The following is a 23,102-nucleotide window of genomic DNA, read 5'->3' on the forward strand; positions in this document are numbered from 1 at the left end:
TGGGTGCGTCAGCTGTGACTGGGCCTCAGAGACACAAAGGCCTCTGGTCAGGGCCCTCCCTCCTCTCAGGCCCCAAGTGTCCAGAGGCAGACGCATTATGCTGGCCCCCAGAGCCCTGATCCCTTTGCCAGAAGGCTTTCTCTTTCAGTAGCCGCCTCAGCATCCCTGAGACCCCAGCGAGACCCCTGGCTCGGCCTCAGGCCGCCCCACCAGGCGCAGGGCTCCGCAGGCATCGGTGACTCAGAGGGGCCCCGGCCGATGCTGTCCCCATCACTACATCATGTTACAAATGGATGTCTCAGATCAGAAGCCTGGTCAAAACAGTCTTAATTATAATAAAGTGTCACAAGCCCCAACGTTAAAAGCGATGAAAATAGCAATTAAGCGTGTGAAGAAGGGCAAGTGTTTTCCCAGGGAAGATGGTGCTGACACATTAGTGAGAGCTGACGGATGGCTCTCCTGGTGGCAGAAGCAAACACAGCCGTCCTTGCCCTTCTCAGAGCTCAGGAAGAAAGGTGACATGCATAGAGGGCCCAGAGCTCCAGCTCCGCCATACCCACAGTCCCAGGCTGCACTCAGGTGTAACCAAGGAGAGACCCTTGCCTGTTCCTGGCTGGAAGGGGAGAGGGAGGCGGGGTGGGGGGGGGGGACAGAGCAGGCCAGTCTGGGACCAGCCTTGGATGTGCACAAGTGCCGCGGCCACACCTGCAGGGCAGGGTCAGAGAGCGACCCAGGGCCCAAGCACATTGAAGGAATCTTATCCCCACGCCACCATGGGCAGACGCCTAACGGTTCCATACAGCTGCCGTGCGTCATTTTGGCAAATGCAGTCACACCAGGCGATTTCCACTCGTACTACAGTATTGGCAGCCATGCTCTGCACTACGGGTGAGTTATCTGGGGTGGACTTTGCTGGATCTTGTTTGGGATGCCAGAGAGAGAGGCTTCGGGGACAGAGGGGCTGGTGGGAAGAAATAAGAGGACGCTTGTTTCTCATCAACCCTGCCTGGACTCAGAAAGGGCCGAGTTAAGAGGCAGCAAAACCCTTCGGGGCGAGGCCAGGGCTTAGACTTGGAGCCAGAACCCTCAGGCGGGATGTTCCAGCAGGGAGGCGGTGTCTATCTGATGGGACCTGTACGAGGTACCTCTAGTTTTATTTGTCCTCTGAGGTCCCTTTGAAATGCCATGGTGACAAGCCTTGCGTTTCTTCTCAGGAAGACTGTGACCGGGGACAAGGGACCGTTCTCACCTGGACAAAGCAGCCGTTTGCATCAGTCCTGCAGAAACCTCCCCTCACCCCGGGCTCTTCCCCGTTGCGTCCACCCAGAGTTCCCGAAAAAGCAGTGAGGTGCACAGGACCAGGGCAGGAGGGTATGCTTCAGCAAGGTGAGGGCTGGGAGGGCTGATGACAACGGACACAGTGAACCCAGATTCTTCGATTAAGACATTAACCTGAAGCCTATGAGATGGATGTCTTTCTAGACTTTAAAAAAAGTAGTGAAATATCAAGAGTTTTCCATCGTTGGACAGGATAGATTAGCATATGTAAATGCAGATACTTAGAAAAAGGGTTGGAAAGATCAGCTCATCCTGTGGACAGCGGTCACCTCTAGGAGGAGTGTGGGGCTGGGAGGGAGGGGAGGTCTCGGGGGGCTTTTATCTGTACCCCAGCAAATTTGGCACGTCTGATATTTAGTGATAAGAATGCACTGGGTAAGGACTGGTCTGCCGAGGATGCTGGCGAGCTGTTCTCCGTCTGCGCTGAAGAAAGCCTTGGAGGACAAGATGTACCAACAAGGGCACTCAGGAGGAGGGAGCTCCATGCGGCCGGGTCAGATGTGTGCTTAGAGGTGTGGGTGTGAGGCTGCTCACACGGCAGACTGAGGTGTGGGATTTCTTGCCTAAGAGGCCAGCGCCCTCGGAATGGAGGGGCTTCCCCCACCTGAGCCTCCAGGGTGTCCTCCCTCGGATATTCCTCCAAGTCACCCGACACCCCTCCCCCCTCACAGCACCAAGGGACATGCACCGCCCACCCCCCAACTGTGCCACGTGGAGTCCAGTGGCGCTCTCTCCCCAGCTCTGCTCAGTGACAGTGCCGGTTTTGACGGGTCACCACGGGCTGCCAGAGGCTCTGGCCGTGGCCTTGCCTCACAGTTTGGGGCCCCGCAGGAGCTGGCGCGGCCTCTACTCTAGGCCCAAGCGTCCAGGTGGCACAGCCAGGTTCCCGCACACCCAGGCCCGAGGAAGCCGCGTCTGCAGACCTTTATTAAACAGGCATTGGTCACCACTTGCTTTGGGTCCACGATGTCTACCAGGGGCTCCTTCATGGCAACGTCCCGGATGCAGGTCATGTCAAAGCCATAGACGTTCTCCCACCCTGTGGGAAGAGAGCGAGAAGTGGCAGCAGGACCCCCAGAAGTCTCCCGACCCTCCTGAGTCCTAGAGGGTGGGGGGCAGCTTGTGTCCCCCTGCCTGAGGACAGGAGAGTTGCTTGCCTGGTGGAGAGCTCTGCAATGTGCCAGACGCTCATTCACACCATCTGATCTGTACAGGTTCCACTTTAGGGTTAGGAAAAGTAAAGCTCAGAGAGGCTGAGAAACTTCTCCAAGGTCACACAGCAGACTCCCACAGGGTCAGGACTAGAGCCCACACTCCTGATTCTTCTGTACCTGCTCTCCTGCCCCCTCTCTGAGCCTCAGAGCCTCCTACGAACTCTCTCCTCTGCCGTCCACATTTCTACCTCGGAGCCTTTGTTCCAGTCATTCTCCACACCTACAAGGCCCATCTCTTTCCCTCCTCCCATCCCCGCCAGCTGAACCTCTCAAGCAGCAGAAAGAAACATGGGCTTTCAGTGAAACAGGCTGCAGCGTGAATGCCAGCACCACCACTTACTGGCCAGGCCCTTGTGCAAATTTCCTAACCTCTCTGAAACTCCATTTTCTCAACTGAAGAAATGAGGGGCAGGGGCAGGGGCAGGGGTAGTCCAGGAGAGGGCTTAACTTTCTCACACGCCATGATGTTCTCTCTAAGGATGCATCTCGTAAGACATATCCCCCCGTTGGGGCACAAAGCACCCCAACAGTGCTCTTTGGCCCCTTGGGGCTGTTCATAAGATGCTTTAAGCAGGGGATGTATTCAGGATGCAGGGTTGGAGAGTAAATGAATGCAGGTCCGATGGTCCAAGATCACCCTTAAATGATGGCAATCATTGATTGATCACCTAGCCCTGGCCAGACCCTTCATTGAATCTCCCCAGCAACCCCGTGAGGACACCTCCATATGACAGATGAGAAAACAGGGGCTTGCAGAAGCTGGCATCCAGCTCACATGCAGTATCTGGCCCAATATCCCACAGCAGGGGAATCGTGGAGCTGGGGCTCAAACCCAGCTTGGGTCCTAATCCTTCAGCTGCAGTGACTCAGTCGTGACAGCAACCAGGAATGCCATTTGCTCTCCCCACAGCGCAGAGAGCACCTTAGCAGAGTCTTCAGTTACTGGCCAGCTGAAATCTCACTTGTCCGTTTATTCAGAGGGGTTTAGAATTACACTGCAGTAGAGACGCTTTTCTCTAAAATCTTACAGGATTAATTTTTTTTAAATGTTCACCAAACAAATGGTACCTTAGGGAACTCATGGCATGTGTTTAGGAGAGGGGGGTGGGAGGAGGGAGGTGTGAATGGTCAGGGAAAGCTGTGCCCCTTTTACTCAGATTCTTTTCAAGGGCACACGAAGACCTTCCTCGGGGAGAAGAGGCCGAGAAAATAAGCATCTCCCAGAGGGTGAGCACTTGTGAAATTCTGGCTTGAGGATAAGATGCCAGTCAGATCCCATTACATACACGAGGCTGGTGCCAAAGTCCCAACTGAACCTACCTGTGTTTGGGGAAGTGTGTCAACAGCAAATGCTTCAGAGAAGACCTCCTTCTAGAATCTGGAAATAGCTGTCCCTGCTCACCCAGATAGAACACGCACACCAAAACACACTGCCTTTGTTTAAAACCCCTTCTCAAGAGACCTGCAGCCACGCACCTGCTCTTTCCCTCTCCCAGCCCTGCTTTAAGTTAAGGTTCAGTGAAAAAGTCAGGCAGATATCTAAGAGTCTATGTGGGTGATGGTTAAAGTCCTGGGCTTTGGGCTTCAAATCTGGGCTCTGCTGTTTATTTGCTGTGCAACTCCAGGCAAGAATTTAACCTCCCAAAGAGTTGGTTTCTTCTTTTAGATGGAGATGACGATCATGGTAGTTACTCTATAGAGTTAAGAGGATTAAATGTGATAATATATGTAAAGTACATAAGACAGTGCCTGGCCCATAGAAAGCCCTTGATACACAGTTGTTGCCGCCGTTATGTGGTTTGCACTCTGGCTTTGCCACCATCCAAGCTGTGTGACCTCGGCAGATCAGTCCCCTTACCTCTGGCTTGTTTTGTAAAATGAGGAGTTTGGTTCCGTGGTTCTGTGTTCCGGAATCATCTGGGACACTCTTTAAAATACAGATTCCTGGACCACAATCGGACCTACTGAATCAGAATCTCCGGATTTGCGCCCCAGTGAGCTGGAATTTTCACGTCTACGTAGGCAATTCCAACCAGTTAGAAATCCTTGAGCTAAATAATTTTCGAAGTCCCTTCCAGTCCCTTTCAAATGGACTTAAACTACACAGGCAATTCCAACCAGTTAGAAATCCCTGGGCTAAATAATTTTCGAAGTCCCTTTCAAATGGACTTAAAGCCTCAAATGGCCATTGTGACACCTTCTCCAACGACTCTCAACCATGGGGCCTCTCCTCCCGTATCCTCACCACCTACAGCAGAGCATCTGGCGCAGGAGAGGTCCACGGATAACGCTTTTCTAATTGGAATGTATTCCCAAACTTTTAAGCCTGTCCTGCTTCACAATGCCTCGTGTTTTAGTTATCTTCTTAGGGGTTAATTCGTGTCTTATCTCCCCAGCCAGACCGCCCCAATTCCAGTTATTCAACGACCGATCACCCAGGACATTAGACTTTTCTCTCCTTTCTGCTGACCATTCATTTCCCACTAGCTTCTTTACCATACGCGAGGCAGGGATGGGAGAGGATAGACATCCAGCATATTAATCTTTTGTTGTAATTCTGTCTTGTCTATTGAATGAGTGAATGGGGGGTGAGGGTCATCAGCCAGCAGGAAATATTGTAATTAATTTTCTGGGGATTAAAAAAAATAACATCAGAAGGACCTGTGAAATTTAGTTTATGTATTAAAACAAACTCTTGAAAAGGACCATGCTATGGTACAATGAATGTAACTAAAGCAGCAACAAAGCCCAGACCTACCATAACTACAGACCAGATGGACTAAAAGTCCCACTTTAATGGCCTGGCAGAGGAAAAGGCATGCTCCTCTCTGGGTATAAATTATGCATCTGTCTCTACTGTCCAGCATTACTCACAAGGCCCAGCATTAATAAAAATTACAAGACACATGGAAAAGAAAGAAAAACATGACCCACCACCAAAAGAAAAAATAGTCAATAGAAACAGACTCAGAGATCAGGTGTTGGGATTATCTAACAGAGACGTTCAAGTACCTGTAATAAATATTTTAAAGAATCTAATGGAGGGACTTCCCTGGTGGCACAGTGGTTAAGAATCAGCCTGCCAGTGCAGGGGACACGGGTTTGATCCTAGGTGCAGGAAGATCCCACATGCCACGGAGCGACTAAGCCCATGTGCCACAACTACTGAGCCTGTGCTCTAGAGCCCACGAGCCACAACTACTGAGCCCACGAGCCACAACTACTGAGCCCATGCACTGCAACTACTGAGTCCGAGTGCTGCAACTACTGAAGCCCGCGCACCTAGAGCCTGTGCTCCACAGCAAGAGAAGCCACCGCAATGAGAAGCCCGTGCACCGCAATGAAGTGTAGCCCCCGATCGCCGCAACTAGAGAAAGCCCGCGCACAGCAATGAAGACCCAACGCAGACAATAAATAAATAAATAATAAATTATTTTAAGAAAAGAATGTAACCTGTAGAGAGAGACTGCCTATTTAAAAAAAAAAAAAAAAAAGACTCTAATGGAGAAAACATGCATGAACAGATGAAGAATTTCATCGGTGAGATGGGAACTATAAAAAAGAGCCAGTGGAAATGCTGGAAGTGAAAATCACAATATCAAAGATGAAGAATTCTTCCAATGGGCTTATGAGCGAATGGATGTATCGGAGGAGATAATAAAACTGTAAACAAAGACAGGAATACGAAAGACCGGAAAACAAATTTCACTCTTCATTGGAGAGACCTGTAGCTACATAATCCCTCCCTTCCCTGGCCCAAGTAATTGGAGCTTCCCTGCTAGGGCAAATGGGACTGCCTCAGAGAAAACCAGAGCAAGTTCCACGAGGAGCCACTTACAGCTTCTCCTCTAGTCAGAAAGGAAGGTGTGCATAATAGTTTAATACACTTCAGGCTCTCAGATCAAAGTCAGCTCCTTGTGTAAAATAGGCTAGAAATAGAACTCTGGACGTCGGGGTGGTGGTGGAAGGGGAACCCATGGAGAGCATCTGAGCCCTCCAAGAGGTTCTGCCCTTCAACCCTTCAGCTACAGGCACCACCAAATCTACACGAGGGGTTCCTTGTCACCTTCTCGTCGGTGGGGAAGCTGGTGCCCATCCTCTGACCCTCAGCAGGTTCTAGATTCATGTACTGGGCAAAAAAATCAAATAGAATATCTACCAAATTTCCTTCCAATTTTGAGATTCTAGAAATCCCCAGATTAAAAAAAAAATTTTAATGATTGCTCCTCTCTCAGGGTTAAACCGTCCACCTTGCACATCCGTCTGCTGGTTTACTTCTATTCCTTCATTCATTTTCTCATTCATTCATTCAACAAAACATGCGCGGTGAGCCTCATACATGACAATCACGTCTCTCTTTCTGTGGGGAGGGGAGGAGAAGGGGGGAGGGAAGGGGACAAATTGTTTTCTTAATTTCCTTTCTGCAAGGGACTGGGCTTGTCTCCCTTTCCTGCCCCACTTTAAGATTTTTCTTTTTTAGCTGTTTCTTGAGCCAACCGGAATTTGCTAACGATTGTTCCCTTGGCAATCATTAACCTTTATGCTTTCACTCTTGATTAAGACCTGAGAGCAATCAAAATCCCTGTTTATTTAAAACAGATTTCTAAATGGGCTTGCTTCCTTCACTAAAAACAGAAGCAGGGCATTAAAAAAAAAACGACGTTTAAATAGAAAACGAGAATATGTTAAATAAAATGTAAAGGTGCGTGAGATTTTTGGTTTGGGGGGCAGTGGTGTTGACAGGCTACAGAGTTTCCACAAGAAAAAATGGGGCTGACTTTTAATTTTCTTTTCTTTTTCAGAAGGTATGAACATTGCAATGGGCAGGACAAGACTCCACCCCACGGTCTCCAGTCCTGGGCTGGCACCTGAGTAGCGGCCAGTGCCCCAGCGCCTGTCAGGACGGGTCCAGTCCTCATTGCAAGATGAGTTAGCCAAGGTCCATGATCCAGGCAAGGAGGAGGGTGAGGTATGTTTGCTTTTAAACCATGAGGAAGTTCCTTAAAGAGCTGTGCCGAGGGTCGGAGCTCAATCAATATTTAGTGCACGTGAGAACAAAGAATGGGTCTGAATGTTCTCCCCCAAACACGATTTACACAGTTACGGCAAGAACTCCAAAAACAGCATTACCGTGCAGCTCCAGGGCAAAACATGTCCTACTTATATATGCATTTGATCAACATTCACTGTTGAGCTGTTTCTGAAACTTATCAGGAGGGCACATCTGTCCTAGATTCTGAGCCACTGGAGGCCAACGAGCTCGGCAGTCAGGCTCGGGGGCCAGAGCCACGAGCAGGAAGGGGTTTAGTGATACATTCGGAGACCAGGCTGGTGCACGCAGCACCAACAACTCTCACGTCCCTTAGTATATATCACCTCACTTAATCCTCATGGCAAGTCTATAGGATTGGGGACTTCATCTCAACCGAGGCTCAGAGATGTTAGGTAATTTGCTCACGGTCACCCATAGGATGTGAAGCCAGGGCTGGCCAACTTCGTAGCAGGGTCATCTAACCTCGGCCCCCCCACCTCTCATTGTTTATCGAGTGTTGGAAATGATGCCAGAAGGGCTGTAGGCACAGGGCACAGAGCCTCAGACAATCGTCCCATTTCTGTCTTCTCCCGAACCCGTCTCTGAACTTCATGCTCTGAGTTTATATTTCCAGAAGGGTGTGAACACACACGCAGATGCACTCAATCTGTGGCACAGCCCAGCTGTGGTATCGCCAGCAGCACGAACAATGATTAGACGGCACAAGACTTTGTTGAGCTCTGGAGGCCTAGCCTCTGGGGGCAGGAGGCCCATCTGTCCCGTCTGGGAACCCCTCCACTGTAGGTAGTCTTGCCAAGGGGGTTTAGCACTGCAGGGGCTGGAACTCAGATCTGCAGAGCCCATTAGACCGTTTGGAATTTCTGCTTGTGCTCTGGTCACGTCGCACGCATGCCCGCTTGTGTGTGTGGGGTCTTTGCCCCTTGGTCGTTTTAGTTCTGGCTGAGGACACATGGCTGTCTCTAAACCTTATGAAAACATAATCCGTTTAATCTCGTGGAGGACCAGGTTTGTGTCACTGAGAATGGTTACCCTTTAAATGAAATAAAACACAGCAACCCTTTGGGGACCAGATGAAACATTGGAGGGTTTGGGGGGCTTTTTTCTGAGACAACACGTTTTCAGTTGATGAGACAGAATGAACAGAGGTGCGGATAAGTCCCCTGCCTGCCCCCAGCACCTACATGGCCAGACCCCATCTCTCCCCATCTTTTACTTAATGGGAAAGAGAATCGATATTACGCTGAAAAGTTTGAAGGGTACAAACGCAGGGTTCAAAACGACTGGCCTGGCTGGAGACCCGTGGTCCCTGCCCCTGTGTGGACGCTGGGGATAAATGACCCTTAACAGCTTCCAGCCCCCCCGGGCACCTCTGCAAAAACTCAGCTTCTACTGCTTTGTCCATTGTCCACTTACGCTGTGTTCATTCTCTCCCCGCTTTATCTCCCACCAGCCACGCTGCTCGTTCCCTCTCTGTAGAACCCCACTCTTGGGGCCAGGGGAAAACATCCAGAGAGAAGAATCCAGAAAGCGTCACAGGTAAACTCCAGAGGCACGGCAGCTGTGGCCGCGAGAGCAGCTGCTCATCGTCAGCCCGCTGAAGCGCTGTCCACCCCAAACGCGCAAAAAATAAATAAATAAAAAAGCCCAGGGCTTCCCTCGTGGCGCAGTGGTTGAGAGTCCGCCTGCCGATGTGGGGGACGCGGGTTCACGCCCCGGTCCGGGAAGATCCCACAGGCCGCGGAGCGGCTGGGCCCGTGAGCCATGGCCGCTGAGCCTGCTGGTCCGGAGCCTGTGCTCCGCAACGGGAGAGGCCACAGCGGTGAGAGGCCCGCATACCGCAAAAAAAAAAAAAAAAAAAGCCCAACAGAGAATCAAAAGGTAACTTACAGTGGATTTTGAAGTCCTTGTACTGTCTGTCTTCAATTGCTACCACGTACAATGCTGCCCGGTCTGGAAACATAAGCCCTCCAGGTTTCTGTTGATGAATTGTGGAGAAATGGGTCTCGTAATCTATTCACCTGACAAAGACATCACATTTTTGAACTCCACATAGAGTCACCAGACAGGCACCCCCTTGCCAGTATTTCTCACTCAGCAGACTGTCTGTCACCTTGGCCGGGACTAGGGTTGGGCAGGGAAGCTCAGTTTTGACTTTGGTACATGGGAAAACTCAAGGGGCCGAGATGGGGTCAATGGGACACATGAGAAGGGGCAGAGGTATGTCCAGTGAGGGACGGTGGAAGATGTTTTAACTTTTGAGCCTGGAGAAGCCAAGGTCAAAAGCACACTGGGCTCTCTGGCAGCCATGCAAGTCCCTAGCACTCGGTGACCAGCATAGACTTTGGACAGCAAAGAATGGGTGTCAATTATACCAAAAGAGGCCAAGGTTAGACCTAAGAAAGCTCATTCTGTCCCCAGAAGCAAATCTAGTTTAAAGAGAGGGGCCCGGAAGCAGTGGCTGTATTCTTCCTGGGCTGCAGGCGGTAGGGTAGAGCAGCGAGGCAGCCAGCAGACCAGCGAAGGGACAGCATGCAGCAGGCTCACCAGCCACTTGTCCCTGGCAAAGATGACGGTGTTGAGCATCGATTCATAGAACAGACAGTAGCCCATCCACTCGCTGATGATGATGTCCACCTTCTCCTCGGGCAGTTCCACCTCCTCCACCTTCCCCTTGAAGATGGTGATGACTGGAAAATAAGAACCCCATGGCCACACTTTTTGGGCACCCCGACCGGGAGCCATGAGCACCCCACATCAGGACCCGATCGACTTACAGGTGTCAGCGCTGTTCTGATTCTCCTTCTAGGAGGTGGCATATCTCCCTCTTCACCAAGCTAGTTTACCCTAAGAGGATTGAAAACTCTTGGCATGTTCCCTCTAAAACGTATCGAGCAGTTGCTATGTGGCTGGCACTGTGCCAAGCCCAAGACAGGCACCTGTCCTGTCATTGCCCAACAAGTCTTTGAAGTAAACACTCTATTCTTATTCTCCTCTTTAAGGAAACTGAGGCTTAGAGGGGTTAAATGATGACCGTGTAAACAGAGCCCGGGTCTGATAAGCAGCGACTCTTACACTTATCAGGGTCCCCACCCCACGTCAGGCTACTGTGATGATTCAAACCCACAGCAGGAAGAGAGGCTGCCTCTCCTACCCTTGTATCTGTTCACAGCCTGGGCTTAGCCCCAGGGGGTGCCCATCTAGAGCTGGAGAGGAAGGAAATTTGGTGTTTTGACAAGAGCTTGGGCTTCGCACTCAGGGAACCTGGGTTTAAGTGCTGGATCTTCTCATCACTAGCTATATGACTTTCCGCAAGTTACTTGACCCAACCCAACTCCAGTTCCCCAGAGAACAACCGGGGGAAGTGATATCTACATAGTGGGAGGTTGTACTGATGTAATGAAATGTCACAGGTGAGGTGCAGGCTCGCAGTTGGGGCTCTAGAGAAGGCAAGTATTATCTGGCACCGTCTCCTTGGTGACCGGCCGATGGAGAGGTAACGGGGGTAAGATCGGGACAAAGGCCCTTCTCTAAATGGCCTCTGCACCTGAGTCCCTTGCAAGACCCCTCCCTCTACGGCAGGAGAAACTTCTCAGTTGAGTTTTTGATCATTTGACGTAGACATACACAGAGTTTGGGAATCTCGTTTTGCATTCACTGCTGTAAAGATCAGAGCAAAAGCTATCTTAGATGCCACTGGCTGTGCAGTTGACACAGGGTGATGTATTGGTTGGCTGGTCCCATCAGAACCTTTCCTCTGGAAGGAAACTCTGTCTGCGCCATCCTCTGAAAAAACCACCCAATGCCTGAGCTTTTCTGGGAAAACTAAACAGTGGCCTGTACTCAGGAGTAAGAAACAAAAGAAAACAAAACACCACCTCTGTCCTGAATCTGAGTTTCCTGAAAATTAATGCGATGACAGACTCCTAGATGGCAAAGGGCACTCAGGTCACCGGCTTTACTCCCCATCCTCACAGTGGATGGTGCTGGGTGCCCATCAGCAGTGTCTGATGATGATTTGCTCTCCAGGGTGTGGTGTTTAATCAAAGCTTAATCAGATGAGGCCCCTCTGGAAGGAGTAGGTGTCAGGCACTTTGGGCCCAAAGTGGGGTTTGTTTTTTTTTTTTTTTTTTTCCCTGCAGATAACTTTAATAAGGCATGGGCTGATGGTTGATTTGTGGAACTAAAGGTCGAAGAGGGAGCGCATCACATCTGGCTGGCTCATGCACCGTTGGATACTTTCCAGCCGAGTGGAGTCCAAGGCGCGGGCCTCCTCTGCAAAGCGGCGGTGTCCCTCGTCGGTCAACTTCCAGAGGCAGGATCGGGGCGGTGTGCTGGTTCCACCCTGCGTGCTGACTGGCACTTTCTCAAAGCTGTCTCGGAAACAGAGATCGTGACGCACGGTATCCTTCCAGCCTTCAGGAGCCGTCCGGAAAAAGGGGAAATGTTGTCGAGTGAGACTGTAGATCTGTTGCAGGTTGAGGCCACAGGGAGAACCGTTTCTTAATGCCAGTGCAATTAGGTGGAAGTAACTGAGAGGGGGCCGGGACCAGAGCCTCCCCTCCTGGCTGTTGGCTTGCCGAAGCCTCCGACTCTGGAGGGGGGCCCTTTCATGAGGGGACGGGAGAGCCACAGCGGAGCTGTCATCCTGGCCCTCAGCCTTCTCCTCCTCTGTGAGCTCCCAGCTGCCGGGGGAAGAGGCAAACCGCTTCCGAGGGGGATACTGGTCTCCAGAGAGCGATGGCGACTCCACCACTGTGGCCTCTGGGCATCTGGCAGAGTCTTCTTCTTTTGGGGGTGGCTGAGGGCACATTGGCCCTGATCACTCCCCGGCTTGTGTGGTCCTCCTGCTTCCTGCGCAGAAGCCCTGCCCCTGGGAAGGAAGGGTAGGAAGGGCTAGTCTTCAGCAAAAAGCTCGGAAGGGGAGGGGGCTGTCAAAGCTCTGCTCCTCGGGGGCTTGAGACCCAAGGGCAGGAACTCAAGCTAGAGCAGGACCCAGGATGCAGAAGGATCATTCACAAGGGGACAAAGCATGGGGTTTTTGAAAATGCAAACAGAGTACCTAATTTAGTTTACTCCGAAGAAGACCTGGCAGATATATGCCGGATCCACCTGCCTAATCATTTGCATGCAAAGCCTGATTTGTCTGATTTTCGTAAACATTTGAAAGTGTTTTCCTTCTCTGTGCACATGTCTTGAAGGCTCTTCCGTAGTGTCTGCACGTGACTGTGGGGCTATGGGTCGGTCCCTCCTCCTGCATTAATCACGACCTCCCTGAGGAACAGGAAGATGTTTTCTCCTGCCTCGGGTGCCCCATGGCCTCCACTCTGGGTGCCTAGGACAAGACTCACCCGTCATTCCATAGACAGGACTCCACAGGACCGTGGGAAGCAGATGTGGACAAGAACTTCTAACCCAGTCTAACAGACAGGAATGTACAGGATACTCCTCGGGTGCCCCCAGCGAGAGTGTAAGCACTTCCTGATCTCTGCCCTAGTGCTCCTATCCACTAGCTGCCTACCCTGATCTGTATGGATGCAACAGATGATAGGTAGGTAGATAGACAGATAGATATAGACGATAGACAGATATAGACGATAGATATAGATGATAGATAGATATAGATGATAGATATAGATGATAGATATAGATGATAGATAGATATAGATGATAGATAGATAGAGACGATAGATATAGATGATAGATAGATATAGATGATAGATAGGTAGATATAGACAATAGGTAGATATAGATGATAGATAGATATAGATGATAGATATAGATGATAGATAGATAGATATAGACGATAGATATAGATGGTAGATAGTGATAGATAGATATAAACGATAGATATAGATGATAGATATAGATGATAGATAGATAGATATAGACGATAGATATAGATGGTAGATAGATGATAGATATAAACGATAGATATAGATGATAGATAGATATAGATGATAGATAGATATAGACAATAGATAGATATAGATGATAGATATAGATAGATAGATATAGATGATAGATAGACATAGATGATAGATAGATATAGACGATAGATATAGATGATAGATAGATATAGACGACAGATAGATATAGATGATAGATAGATAGATAGATATAGACAATAGATAGATATAGATGATAGATAGATATAGATAGATATAGATGATAGATAGATAGACATAGATGATAGATAGATACAGACGATAGATATAGATGATTGATATAGACGACTGATAGATAGATAGATATAGATGATAGATAGATAGATAGAAGATATATCATAGGTGCAGTGGATCACAGAACAGCAAAAATCACAGTTTCTGCCTACCAAATGCAGAAGGAATCAATTAACCCCCTACAATGCTGAACAGCCTGGACCTCTGTCCACTTATCACCCTTCTGCATCCAAATATTTCTGGGAACAGGCATGACCCCCCGTCAACTTGGCTTGTTGAGTAGATGGGCCCTTTGTGAAAGGAAAAATGCACATCTCACTTCAGTCCAGCTGTGGCCTGGATTCCAGACCCCTTTCATCCCCTTGTTCAGGTGCTTTTGTGCAGTGCCCAACCTTCACAACCTTACGCTTGGGTCCTGGAGGCAGACGACTTATATTCTCGTTCCACCTGACAAGTAACCTCCATCAAATAGTTCCTCCCCTCTTTTCCTCAATTTCCTTATCGGGGTAAAACAGGAGAGAGATTGAACCTAGAAATCCCACAGATACTTTGCAGCTCCAACATGCTTTCCGTCTTCAAATATGTATTGAGCATGTGTAAGGCATTCTGTGAAGTTTGCCAGTGGAGACGGCTGACCTCAATGAAGAAGCAGCGCCTTCACCTCCAGTCTGACTCTAAGCTGCAGCAGTTCCTCAATCCTGATTTTTGAAAAAGAGGTTACATTTTCTCTATGGACCCAAATACAATCGCCCCCCTGAATCATCAGGGGTATTCTTCCTGCTTTCCGTAGTCGCCACTAGCAACCACTGAAACTCCCCGATGTAAGTGTCCAATCTGCAAAATGCTGCCTCTTGTGGTGGGGTTGATGGCAACCCAGTGAGGGCATTGGGTTGTCTCTGAGGCCTGTGTGGGTACATGCAGCCCCGGGCATCTCGTCTCCATGGCAACCTTTTCAAGGGGGATCTTGGCCTCTGATATTTAGGCTCTGATTAGCTATGGGCTGCAGAACGCCACTCCCAATCTGGATCCCACATCATTAAGACTGTGTCAGTTCTCAGGATGGCACTGAGGTCATCCTCTGGGGCTGTGCTTCTATTCCATAAGGATGATGAAATTTTGTTCAACCAGCTATGACAGGACCCTGGCTGGTAAGTTTTAGAAGGATTTGTCATACGTACGTGTACAATGGGGACCCGTGAACTCTAACCTGGGAGATTTTTCCCCTGTAACTTCAAGTTCTCAAATTAGACACCCAGATATTTTGGGGGGTTGTTTTCAGTGGGATCTTTTTTCTTTTTGTCTTGAGTGATTATTACAGAAATGTAGTCACTCTGATTCCTGGTCCCTTGTTTGACTTTAAAAAAAAAATCAGCCCAGACCCATCCCTTTGGGCCCCTACTGTGTCCACCAGAGTCAGCTGACCCCACAGAGCCCGAAGTTCATGGTGTCCCCGTTCAGGCCCCTCCCTGGCTCGCAGAGCAGACCCTGTGCCACAGAAGAGTGGGCGTGAGGGTCGTGAGCGTGAAGACGGAGAGCAGGTTACTGGGCCGTGGAGCCGCCCCGATGCCACCCCCCCCCGCCCCCGTGGCCCCAAAGCCACGTGACCCACGCGCCTATTTGGGCGACACAGAGCCGGCTGCACACCCGTCCTGAGGGCCTGACCCACCTCCAGCCTCTGATCCCCTCCTCTCCATGGTCTATTTCAGCTTCCTGGTTCCAGGATGGAGCAGAGCCCTTGACAGCTCACTGAAATCCTTACCGAGTGAACGGATGGATGAATAAGCGATTTTCAAAAGAGGGCACGGAGCTCAGAGACAAAAGATCTTCAAACTAGTCCTAATTCGAGAGTAAAGCACCAGTAGCGTTTGACTAGCAGCTGGCAGAGTGATTTCACCTACGTTACCTCAATCGTCTTCACGGGAACGTGTGTGGTTGGTTTTATTGTTCCATTTGTCTAATAAGAGGAGCAGAGTTTGGGACGTCAAAAGGGGAGCCCAAATCTAGGCCTGTCGTGCAGCCTGGTACACGTCACCAACCTCCCTGAGACCCCTGTCCTGCATCTGCGAGCGGACAGAATCACGACCCGATTACCCACCGCTGTCAGCAGTGTAAACGCTCCCACCGCACCCAATTCCGGCTCACCCATGATGGCACCGAAAGCAGGGCCGGGAGAGAATCTCTCGCCGGGTGGTGTGAGTCGGGTCCGGCATGCCTGGGCGACCACCCCATCCAAAGCAGACCCCCAGTTTTCTCAACTACTCCATCCTGTCCTTCCAAGGGACCATCACTGTTTGTAATTCTATTGTGATGTTGTGTGTCCGCTTGCTTTGTGTCTGTCCCCTCCCTGAGACAGTTAAGAATCACGAGAGCAAAGACCTCGTCTGTGCCGTTCTCTGCCAACTCCGCAGCACCTGGAGCAGGGCCCAGAGGGTGGCTGACAACTCCCCTCCTCCCCTGGAGTGGTGCACAAAACCCAGTCCTGAGATTATTCATGGGCCGCTTCTGATCGGTTAGGAAAGCAGCCATTGCCAGGAGCCACTAGTACAGGTTCATTAAAAACAATTATATCTGCTTAATCTCTTGCCTTCTTTGGACAGGGCTATTAGTCAAGTTAATGAATGAAATAATCATAACAATAGCTAACATTTATTAGCTGCTAACTGCACATCGTACACTGTTGTGTTTTACAAAGGGCTGTCCTGAGAGACACTTAACCATTGGGCTCTCCAGGAGAGAAGCCCTGATTTGTAGCATCTGCTGATTTCTCCGTGTAAATACTCCCACTGTGGCCAATTTCAAGCCACCAAAATGCCCACATCCGTTCCGCAAATTCACTGAAAATTTAACTACGGGCCCCAGCACGCCGTGATTTCACATAGGGTAATTACGTACGGCTCACAATGACCCTCTGTGGTCCGTACCGCTGTTATTCCCATTTCACAGAGCCGGAAACGGAGGCAGAGGAGGTCAGGTGTCCAAGATCACAAGCTGATCTGCTGGAGCTGAGTGTGAACCGGCCAGAGCTCTCAACCACCGTGCCGGCCTCCCACAGGGGCCTGACAAGGCAGCCCCGCCGCAGCCTCGTGGCGGGGAAGCTGACCAATGATTCTGGATTCGCAGCTGCTCCCCGACTGTATTCAAAGGTGCCGATTCAGAGCTGAACCGGACCAGCCCATGGGAGCTGCCCCACTCCCCCCCGGCCTCCTATCAGTGTGTAGATGACACCACACAGAGAACAGTGACCCCCAAAGGGTAAGGCTCTGGGGAGTCCAAGTAGTTTGTAAGGAAGGACCAAATCTCACAACATGAGGTTTGATGTGAATGTAAAGTTGATTCTCAGTCTGGATGCAAAACGTCCACGGACCGGACACAGGTTAGGAGCTGCTGCTCGGCAGCCACATGAGGGTAGATTGCAGGTCGTGGCTGATGCCAGCTCAGTGCCCGTGCGGCACGGCGTTCCCCGCAGCTGCTAAGCAAGCTGGAGGTGTTAGCAGCGAGGCATCTGGGCCCCTCCAGCCGTATGGCTGGGTCCTTGGGCGGGGTGAGAGGGACACTGAAACATGGCAGAGGAGAAGGGGGCTGAGACCAAAGCAAAGTGTGAGGGAACTGGGGGTGTGCCGCCTGCATCTGTGGGAGAAGGGCTGCCAGGTGAAGGGGCGTCCCCCTCATTTGTGGTCCCCAAGTGACGACACAGAGCATCGGTCAGGCTGCAGGAAGGCAGGCTCCACCTCAGTGGGAGGAAGTGCTTCGAACCGTCACAGCCCCAGGCGGCTGGTAGTGGGGTCCCCATCAGGGGAATCATCCCAGGATGCAAGTATGGAGGGATGTCACAGGAACGGAGAATTCAAGCATCGTCTATAAGAGGCTTGGGGCGAGTGGCCAGGAATGAGCAAAGCGCAGAACTGTAGGTCCTTCCTACATAAAGGTCCTTCCTTTATGTAGGAAGGACCTACAGTTAACGCTTGTGCTACGAGGCGCCTCACGTGTATTATATCTAATCCCCCAGGAGCCCTGCAAGCTGTGCACGGAGGTGTCTCCTCCGTGGGGAGCCACCTGACGAAGCCCTTCCTACCGCCTCTCTCTGCATCGTGCTCTTCTCAGGCCTCTCCATCTATGGCATTGACGCTCCAGGGCAGAAGAAGAGAACTGTCTCAGTCCCTGAGCTCCTCTGTCACTTTTCACAAACGAATCCGCATTCCTAAGCATCCCCGGCAGCCCACTGGTCTCCTGGGCAGGGAAACAGAGGAAACGGGAGCTGTCGGTGCTGAAGTGCAAGAGGATAGTCTGAGCACGTGTGTGGGCCTCTCGGTGGCAGGAGCCACGTGAAGGCTGCACGTCTGCAGGTGGCTGCGTGGAGGTGTGCGTCTGCCTGGGAACAAACCCATCCCGGGAGCCGTACGGAGGTGGAGAGGGAGGGAGATTGATTGATTCTGGGTAGCAGGTATTTTATGTCCTGGGTTGTTATTTATGTCTCTACACCTACGCTCCCGAGACCCACACAATTGGCTGTTGCAGTGTTTCAAAAGCATTTCCATGGAAGCCAAGCTGTCCTCTTTCTAGTACACGTGCCAAGGCAGAGCGAGCTAGGGCCGAGGACAGCGCCCTGGGGGCCTCGCCAGCTCCACCCACCTGTTGCTACCCCCGGGGAAGAAGAAATAGAGGTGGCTTTGCCTTGAAAAGGCCCCCAGGACCGTGTGAGGAGTAGGACAGGCACGGGGCACGGGGGTGACTATTCACCTGGGACAACACTTTGTCCCTCCTGGGCCGTCACCTCCTTGGCACAGGATCAAGTGTGAGCCATCAAAATACAGAGCAGGGAGTGATTCCCTCCGGGAGTCATGAGGGGGGCTGAGCAAACCAGATGCCACTAGCACACGACAGGCCAGGGGGTATCTGAGGCCCCTTGGAGGGACCTGGCTGGGGTGGGGGTGCTGTGTGCAGAGGCAGCCTGGCTGCACCCACTGGAGCCTGAGCCCAGAGACGAAGTGGTCATACGGGGGGGCTGCCCAGCATGGGGGTCAGAGCCCAGCACAGGGTGGCAGGTGTGTGCGCAGGAGGTGGTGACAGTGGGCGACTGTTCATATACGGGGGCCGACCCAGTATGTAAACACATTAAGAAGGATGACAGCCAAGGTTTCACTGTCAGAGGACGGAATCACATAGAAAAGGGGGAAAGATGAGAGGGGGGAAAAGATGAGAGGAAACCCCGAGGTGCTGAATTAGAAGCAGGGGTATCACATGAAGGGGTCCGGGACAACGTGCATAGATGCGGAAACATGCATTACGTCAATGCGTGTCCACATACGTGACACCACAGACGTGAGCATGTGTGAGCACACACGCAAATTTTTCCCACGGAGACAGTCTGGGAGCCTCGACACCCTAAAATCAATGCACACACCTAGCCCCATGTCCTCATTTCTAAAAGCCATCGTCCACTGAGGGGATTCAAGACTCTGCAGAGAAATGGCTGATTCTAGAACAGAGACATGGAAAGTACGAGATGAGCCCGGAACATTTGTCCCACAAGATAAGGAAGCTCACGCCAAGTGAAGGGGTTACGTGGACAGGACATAGAGGCAGCTCCAAGCTGCTCCCAGGAACCAAGTCAGGGAGAATTTGAGCATCAGATTAAGTACTGACACCAACAGTGATGACCGACTGAATAAGACAGGCAATTAACGGGGAGGAAGGAAGTATTTCCACGGTTCAAAGTACCTCTCCCAGAAAACCTTACTCATCACTAATGAACGGGGAGACGGCTGGCGGACATAACCCAGGCCAGGGATCCAGGCAGACGCCGTCGCAAGAGGACACAGCTGCACTGCGGGGACGCCACCCAGGATGTCCTGAGGATGCAGCATCGCATCCGAGGCACCCCTCCAGGACGGGTGACCTGAATCCAGCCGCGAGGAGGTGTCCCACGTCTCCAAACCGAGTGACATCCCACAGAACACTGGCCTGTGGTTGCCAAGCATCAAGGCCACGAAGGTTAATGGGAGTCTGACAGTTCCAGCTTGAAGGAAACCAGGACAGGACAACAAAGTGCAGCGGGCGGGTCAGAACCAAGTCCTCTTGCCCAGAAGGATGCTGTTGCATCAAAAGCCCACCTCAGATGGAGCCTGAGCACAAGACCATGACGGCGGTGGAAGCTGGCCTCCCGCTTTGGATGGTTGCGTGTGGCTACGTAGGAAGTGCCCTTGTTTGTAGGAAACACGCACTAACACGCTCGGGGATGACAGGGCATCGTGTCAACAGCCTGCTCCAAGACTCAGAGGAAAAAACAGCTGTATTTGCCCCTTTTCTGTAAACTGGGATATTCCGAAGGTTTAAAGAAATAAGAGGAAAAGGAGGAAAGAGAAAAAGGAAGGGGAATAAAAACATTACAAGAGTTGGAGGCAGGGGAGGGCAGGAGGGACCTCGAGCTGTGAGCCGGAGGGGCCTCTGAGGGTGCCGCCCCTCCCCTCCCGAAGGCCAGGGATTCCTCCCATTTGGGCGCCCGTCCCCACTCTGCTGTGGTTGCAGGGCCATCACCCTCTGCAGAGGACCGCGGTGGGCCAGGGAGGCTGGCCCACCAGACCCCAAAAGCTGGAAGCGAGAGAGACAGATACAGGGCAAGGGGGTTGGACAGACCCCCGAGGGCGGGAATCACTGTGCAGTGAAACAAGGGCAGAGGCAGGGGAGGGTCCAAATATTCTTTGGAGGCTCCTGAGGGCCCCCAGGGTTGAGACTCAGTAATTCGAGAGGAATCTGATCCCACAGGTACTTGCACACACCCTCCCGTCCTAAGAGGTTTGAACTTTCACCTTCAAGATCGGCAGGCACTCCCGGTGCTTCCTCGTCAAACTAAAACACACACTTTGGGAAAGAGCACAGGAACGGCCGCCGAGAGCAGAGGCTCTGCCCCACGTCTCCTAACCTCAGTTTCCACATCTCTCAAGTGGGGAGAAACACTTGCCGTATTTCTCAGAGTTGGGGGAGGGAGGGCAGATGAAAACACGAGGACGCCAGGCTCCGTCTCCCTTGTAGAGAAAGAATTGGCCGGTTTTCTTTCTCCATCGTTCGTACGCAAGTCGAGAGGAACCCTCTCTGTCCCTTCTGCCCAGGTCGAGGACTTTCCCGACGAGTGTGCAGAGACACCTTGCTCCCCCGAAACAAGCGAGATTGGACACCAAGCCGGAGGGCGGGGTGGGGGGATGTGAGCCACGTTTCGCCTACCTAGGCTGGAAGGACTTCTAGACTCTTCACGGCCCCCTCCACTTGCCCACCACCGCCCCTCACTCCCTCGTTCCCTCGTCCCCCAGCTTAGACTCCGTGGTCCATTACTGTGATCAACCAATGGCTCCTCCCTCCCTCCCTCCACTGTGTCCCCAGCGGCGCCCAGATCCAGCTGGCCCTCCCCTCCGCTCCGACTGGGGCTGCTGGACGTGGTTGGGAACAGCCGCACACCAGGGAGGTGGGGGCCCCTGCAGGTCTGTGTCCGCCCATCTCCAGCGGGCGCTGACCCTTCCCCACACCAGCCCTCCCTCCCTCTCTCTGCAAGACCGTCCCATCACTTCTCATCTCCCTCCAAAACCCTCACACCCTCCCCTCCCCGTCTCCCGCACCAGCGACGGCCTCTCTCTTCCTTGAGAAAATGGAAGCAACAAATCGGGGCTTCCCTCCAGCAGCCCACCTCCATCGGACCCACACTCCCCACGTCCCCTCTGTTACCGTGGCTAAGCTGTCCCTTCTCCAAGAAGAAGACCCACTGCTCTACCTGTGCTCTGGATCCCACCCCCTCTTACCTTCTCAAAGTCCTTGCTTCTGAATTTATTTTTTCCCAAATCTGCAATTTTTTTCTGTCTATCTACAGGACAGTGGGATCGTACACATGTTTTCATATCTCCTATCCTTAAAAACCAACTCCCTTCCTTGGCCTCACGTCTCCCTGTCGCTACAGTTCCGTTTTTCTGTTCCCCCATCACAGCAAAAGGAGTTATTTACAGCCCTTCCTTCACAGTCTCTCCTTAACCAACTTTACCTGGACTTCCATCCCCACCCTCCATCCAGTCTGCACCTGTTAAGAACCCCAATATCCTCCATCGTCACAATCGTTCAACGGTCACGTCTCTGTTCTTATCTTACTTGATCCGTTGGCATCCTCCTCCTTTACTCCTCTTTCCCGAAGGTCCACTGACCTCACTGACTGTATCTTCTCTGCCTCTTGCGGCCTCTTCTCCTCTGCTTGACCTTCAAATGTTGAAATGCGCTGGAGCTCCATCTTTGGCCCATTTCTCTCCTGTAGCTCTACATTATCCTTGAGGGAACTTGTTCTGGGGCTTTAAATAAATCTATACGCTGAAGACCCCCAACCACAGAGCCTGACCCTCCCTGGAACTCCAGATTCATATCCGAGTCTCACTCTACACGTCCACCTGCATCTCCCCGGGGATCACAAACCTAACCCATGCCAAGGAGAACCCTTGATTTCTTCCTCCCTCCTGTCACTCAACATTCCACCATCCACTCTTACTCAAGGCAAAAAGCCAGCCCTGCTCCTGTCTTGTTTCTCTGGCCCCAGGCAGTCCGTCAGCGGGTCCTCTGGCCTCTATTTCCCAGCATCGCCCAAGAGGTCACTTTTTCCCACCTCCACGGCTGCCACCCTGGCCACACAAGAGGCCTAACCGCCTCCCCCCACCCCGGCCCCGGGGCTACGAAGTAGCCTCTACCTGCACACTGATGCCTACAGCCTATCCCAACCCATTCACCATAGAGAATGCCCCTCCGTTGCTTAAAATCCTTCAAAACGTCTTCAACATCCTTAGGAAAAAAGTCCAACCTTGTTTTCCTAGTTTATAAACTAGGAAATGAGTGATGTGGCCCCGCTCAGCACAAGGCCTGGGGACTAAATCTCATCCCGCTGACTGATGGGAGATACAGAAATTCTTCTGATCGGGGACGCTTGCGGGGGTGAGTGTGTTCAGGACGGGTCCCAGAGGGAGGGGCCGGGGATGTCACGAACACGTGGGAAGGGAGTGAGGAGAGGAAGGGAAGGGAACGCACATATCTTTATACTCAGACTCCAGCTGCAAGAAGGTCCCGCTCCCGAGGGCAACCTACTTGCCAAGACAGTCCCAGCGGCAGCAGGGGCTGTGGCGTGAGAGGACTGCATCTCTCCAAAGGAAGAGTCTGGGGTCTGGGGAGACGCCACTAGGTGGGTGTCAAGAGAGGTGGGGCTAGGGTTCGTGGAGAGAGAAGAGGTGGAGGAATGGTTGCCATTTTGCAAAACTCAGCAGATGCCTACAGCTGGGGGCCAGGTAGAGGGCTTGGAAATGA

The 23,102-nt window shown here is 51.7% G+C and overlaps 1 protein-coding gene and 1 pseudogene across 3 annotated transcripts in view; both read right to left on the reverse strand.

Annotated features, from left to right (window-relative positions):
• Nucleotides 1-23,102, reverse strand: part of PRMT8 (protein arginine methyltransferase 8) — a 79,060-nt gene that overhangs the window by 12,563 nt on the left and 43,395 nt on the right. For all 3 annotated transcript variants that reach the window (XM_065887661.1, XM_065887662.1, XM_065887664.1), the window contains exons 5-7: nt 10,150-10,292; nt 9,493-9,580; nt 2,262-2,377 (exon numbers count right to left, since the gene is read on the reverse strand). In XM_065887661.1, coding sequence (XP_065743733.1) covers nt 2,262-2,377; nt 9,493-9,580; nt 10,150-10,292 — 347 coding nt within the window. The remainder of the gene's footprint in view (nt 1-2,261; nt 2,378-9,492; nt 9,581-10,149; nt 10,293-23,102) is intronic.
• On the reverse strand, nt 11,786-12,415 carry LOC136130682 (forkhead box protein R1 pseudogene; annotated as a pseudogene).

This window comes from Phocoena phocoena, chromosome 11 (genome assembly GCF_963924675.1).
Source record: "Phocoena phocoena chromosome 11, mPhoPho1.1, whole genome shotgun sequence".
Lineage (NCBI taxonomy): Eukaryota > Metazoa > Chordata > Mammalia > Artiodactyla > Phocoenidae > Phocoena > Phocoena phocoena.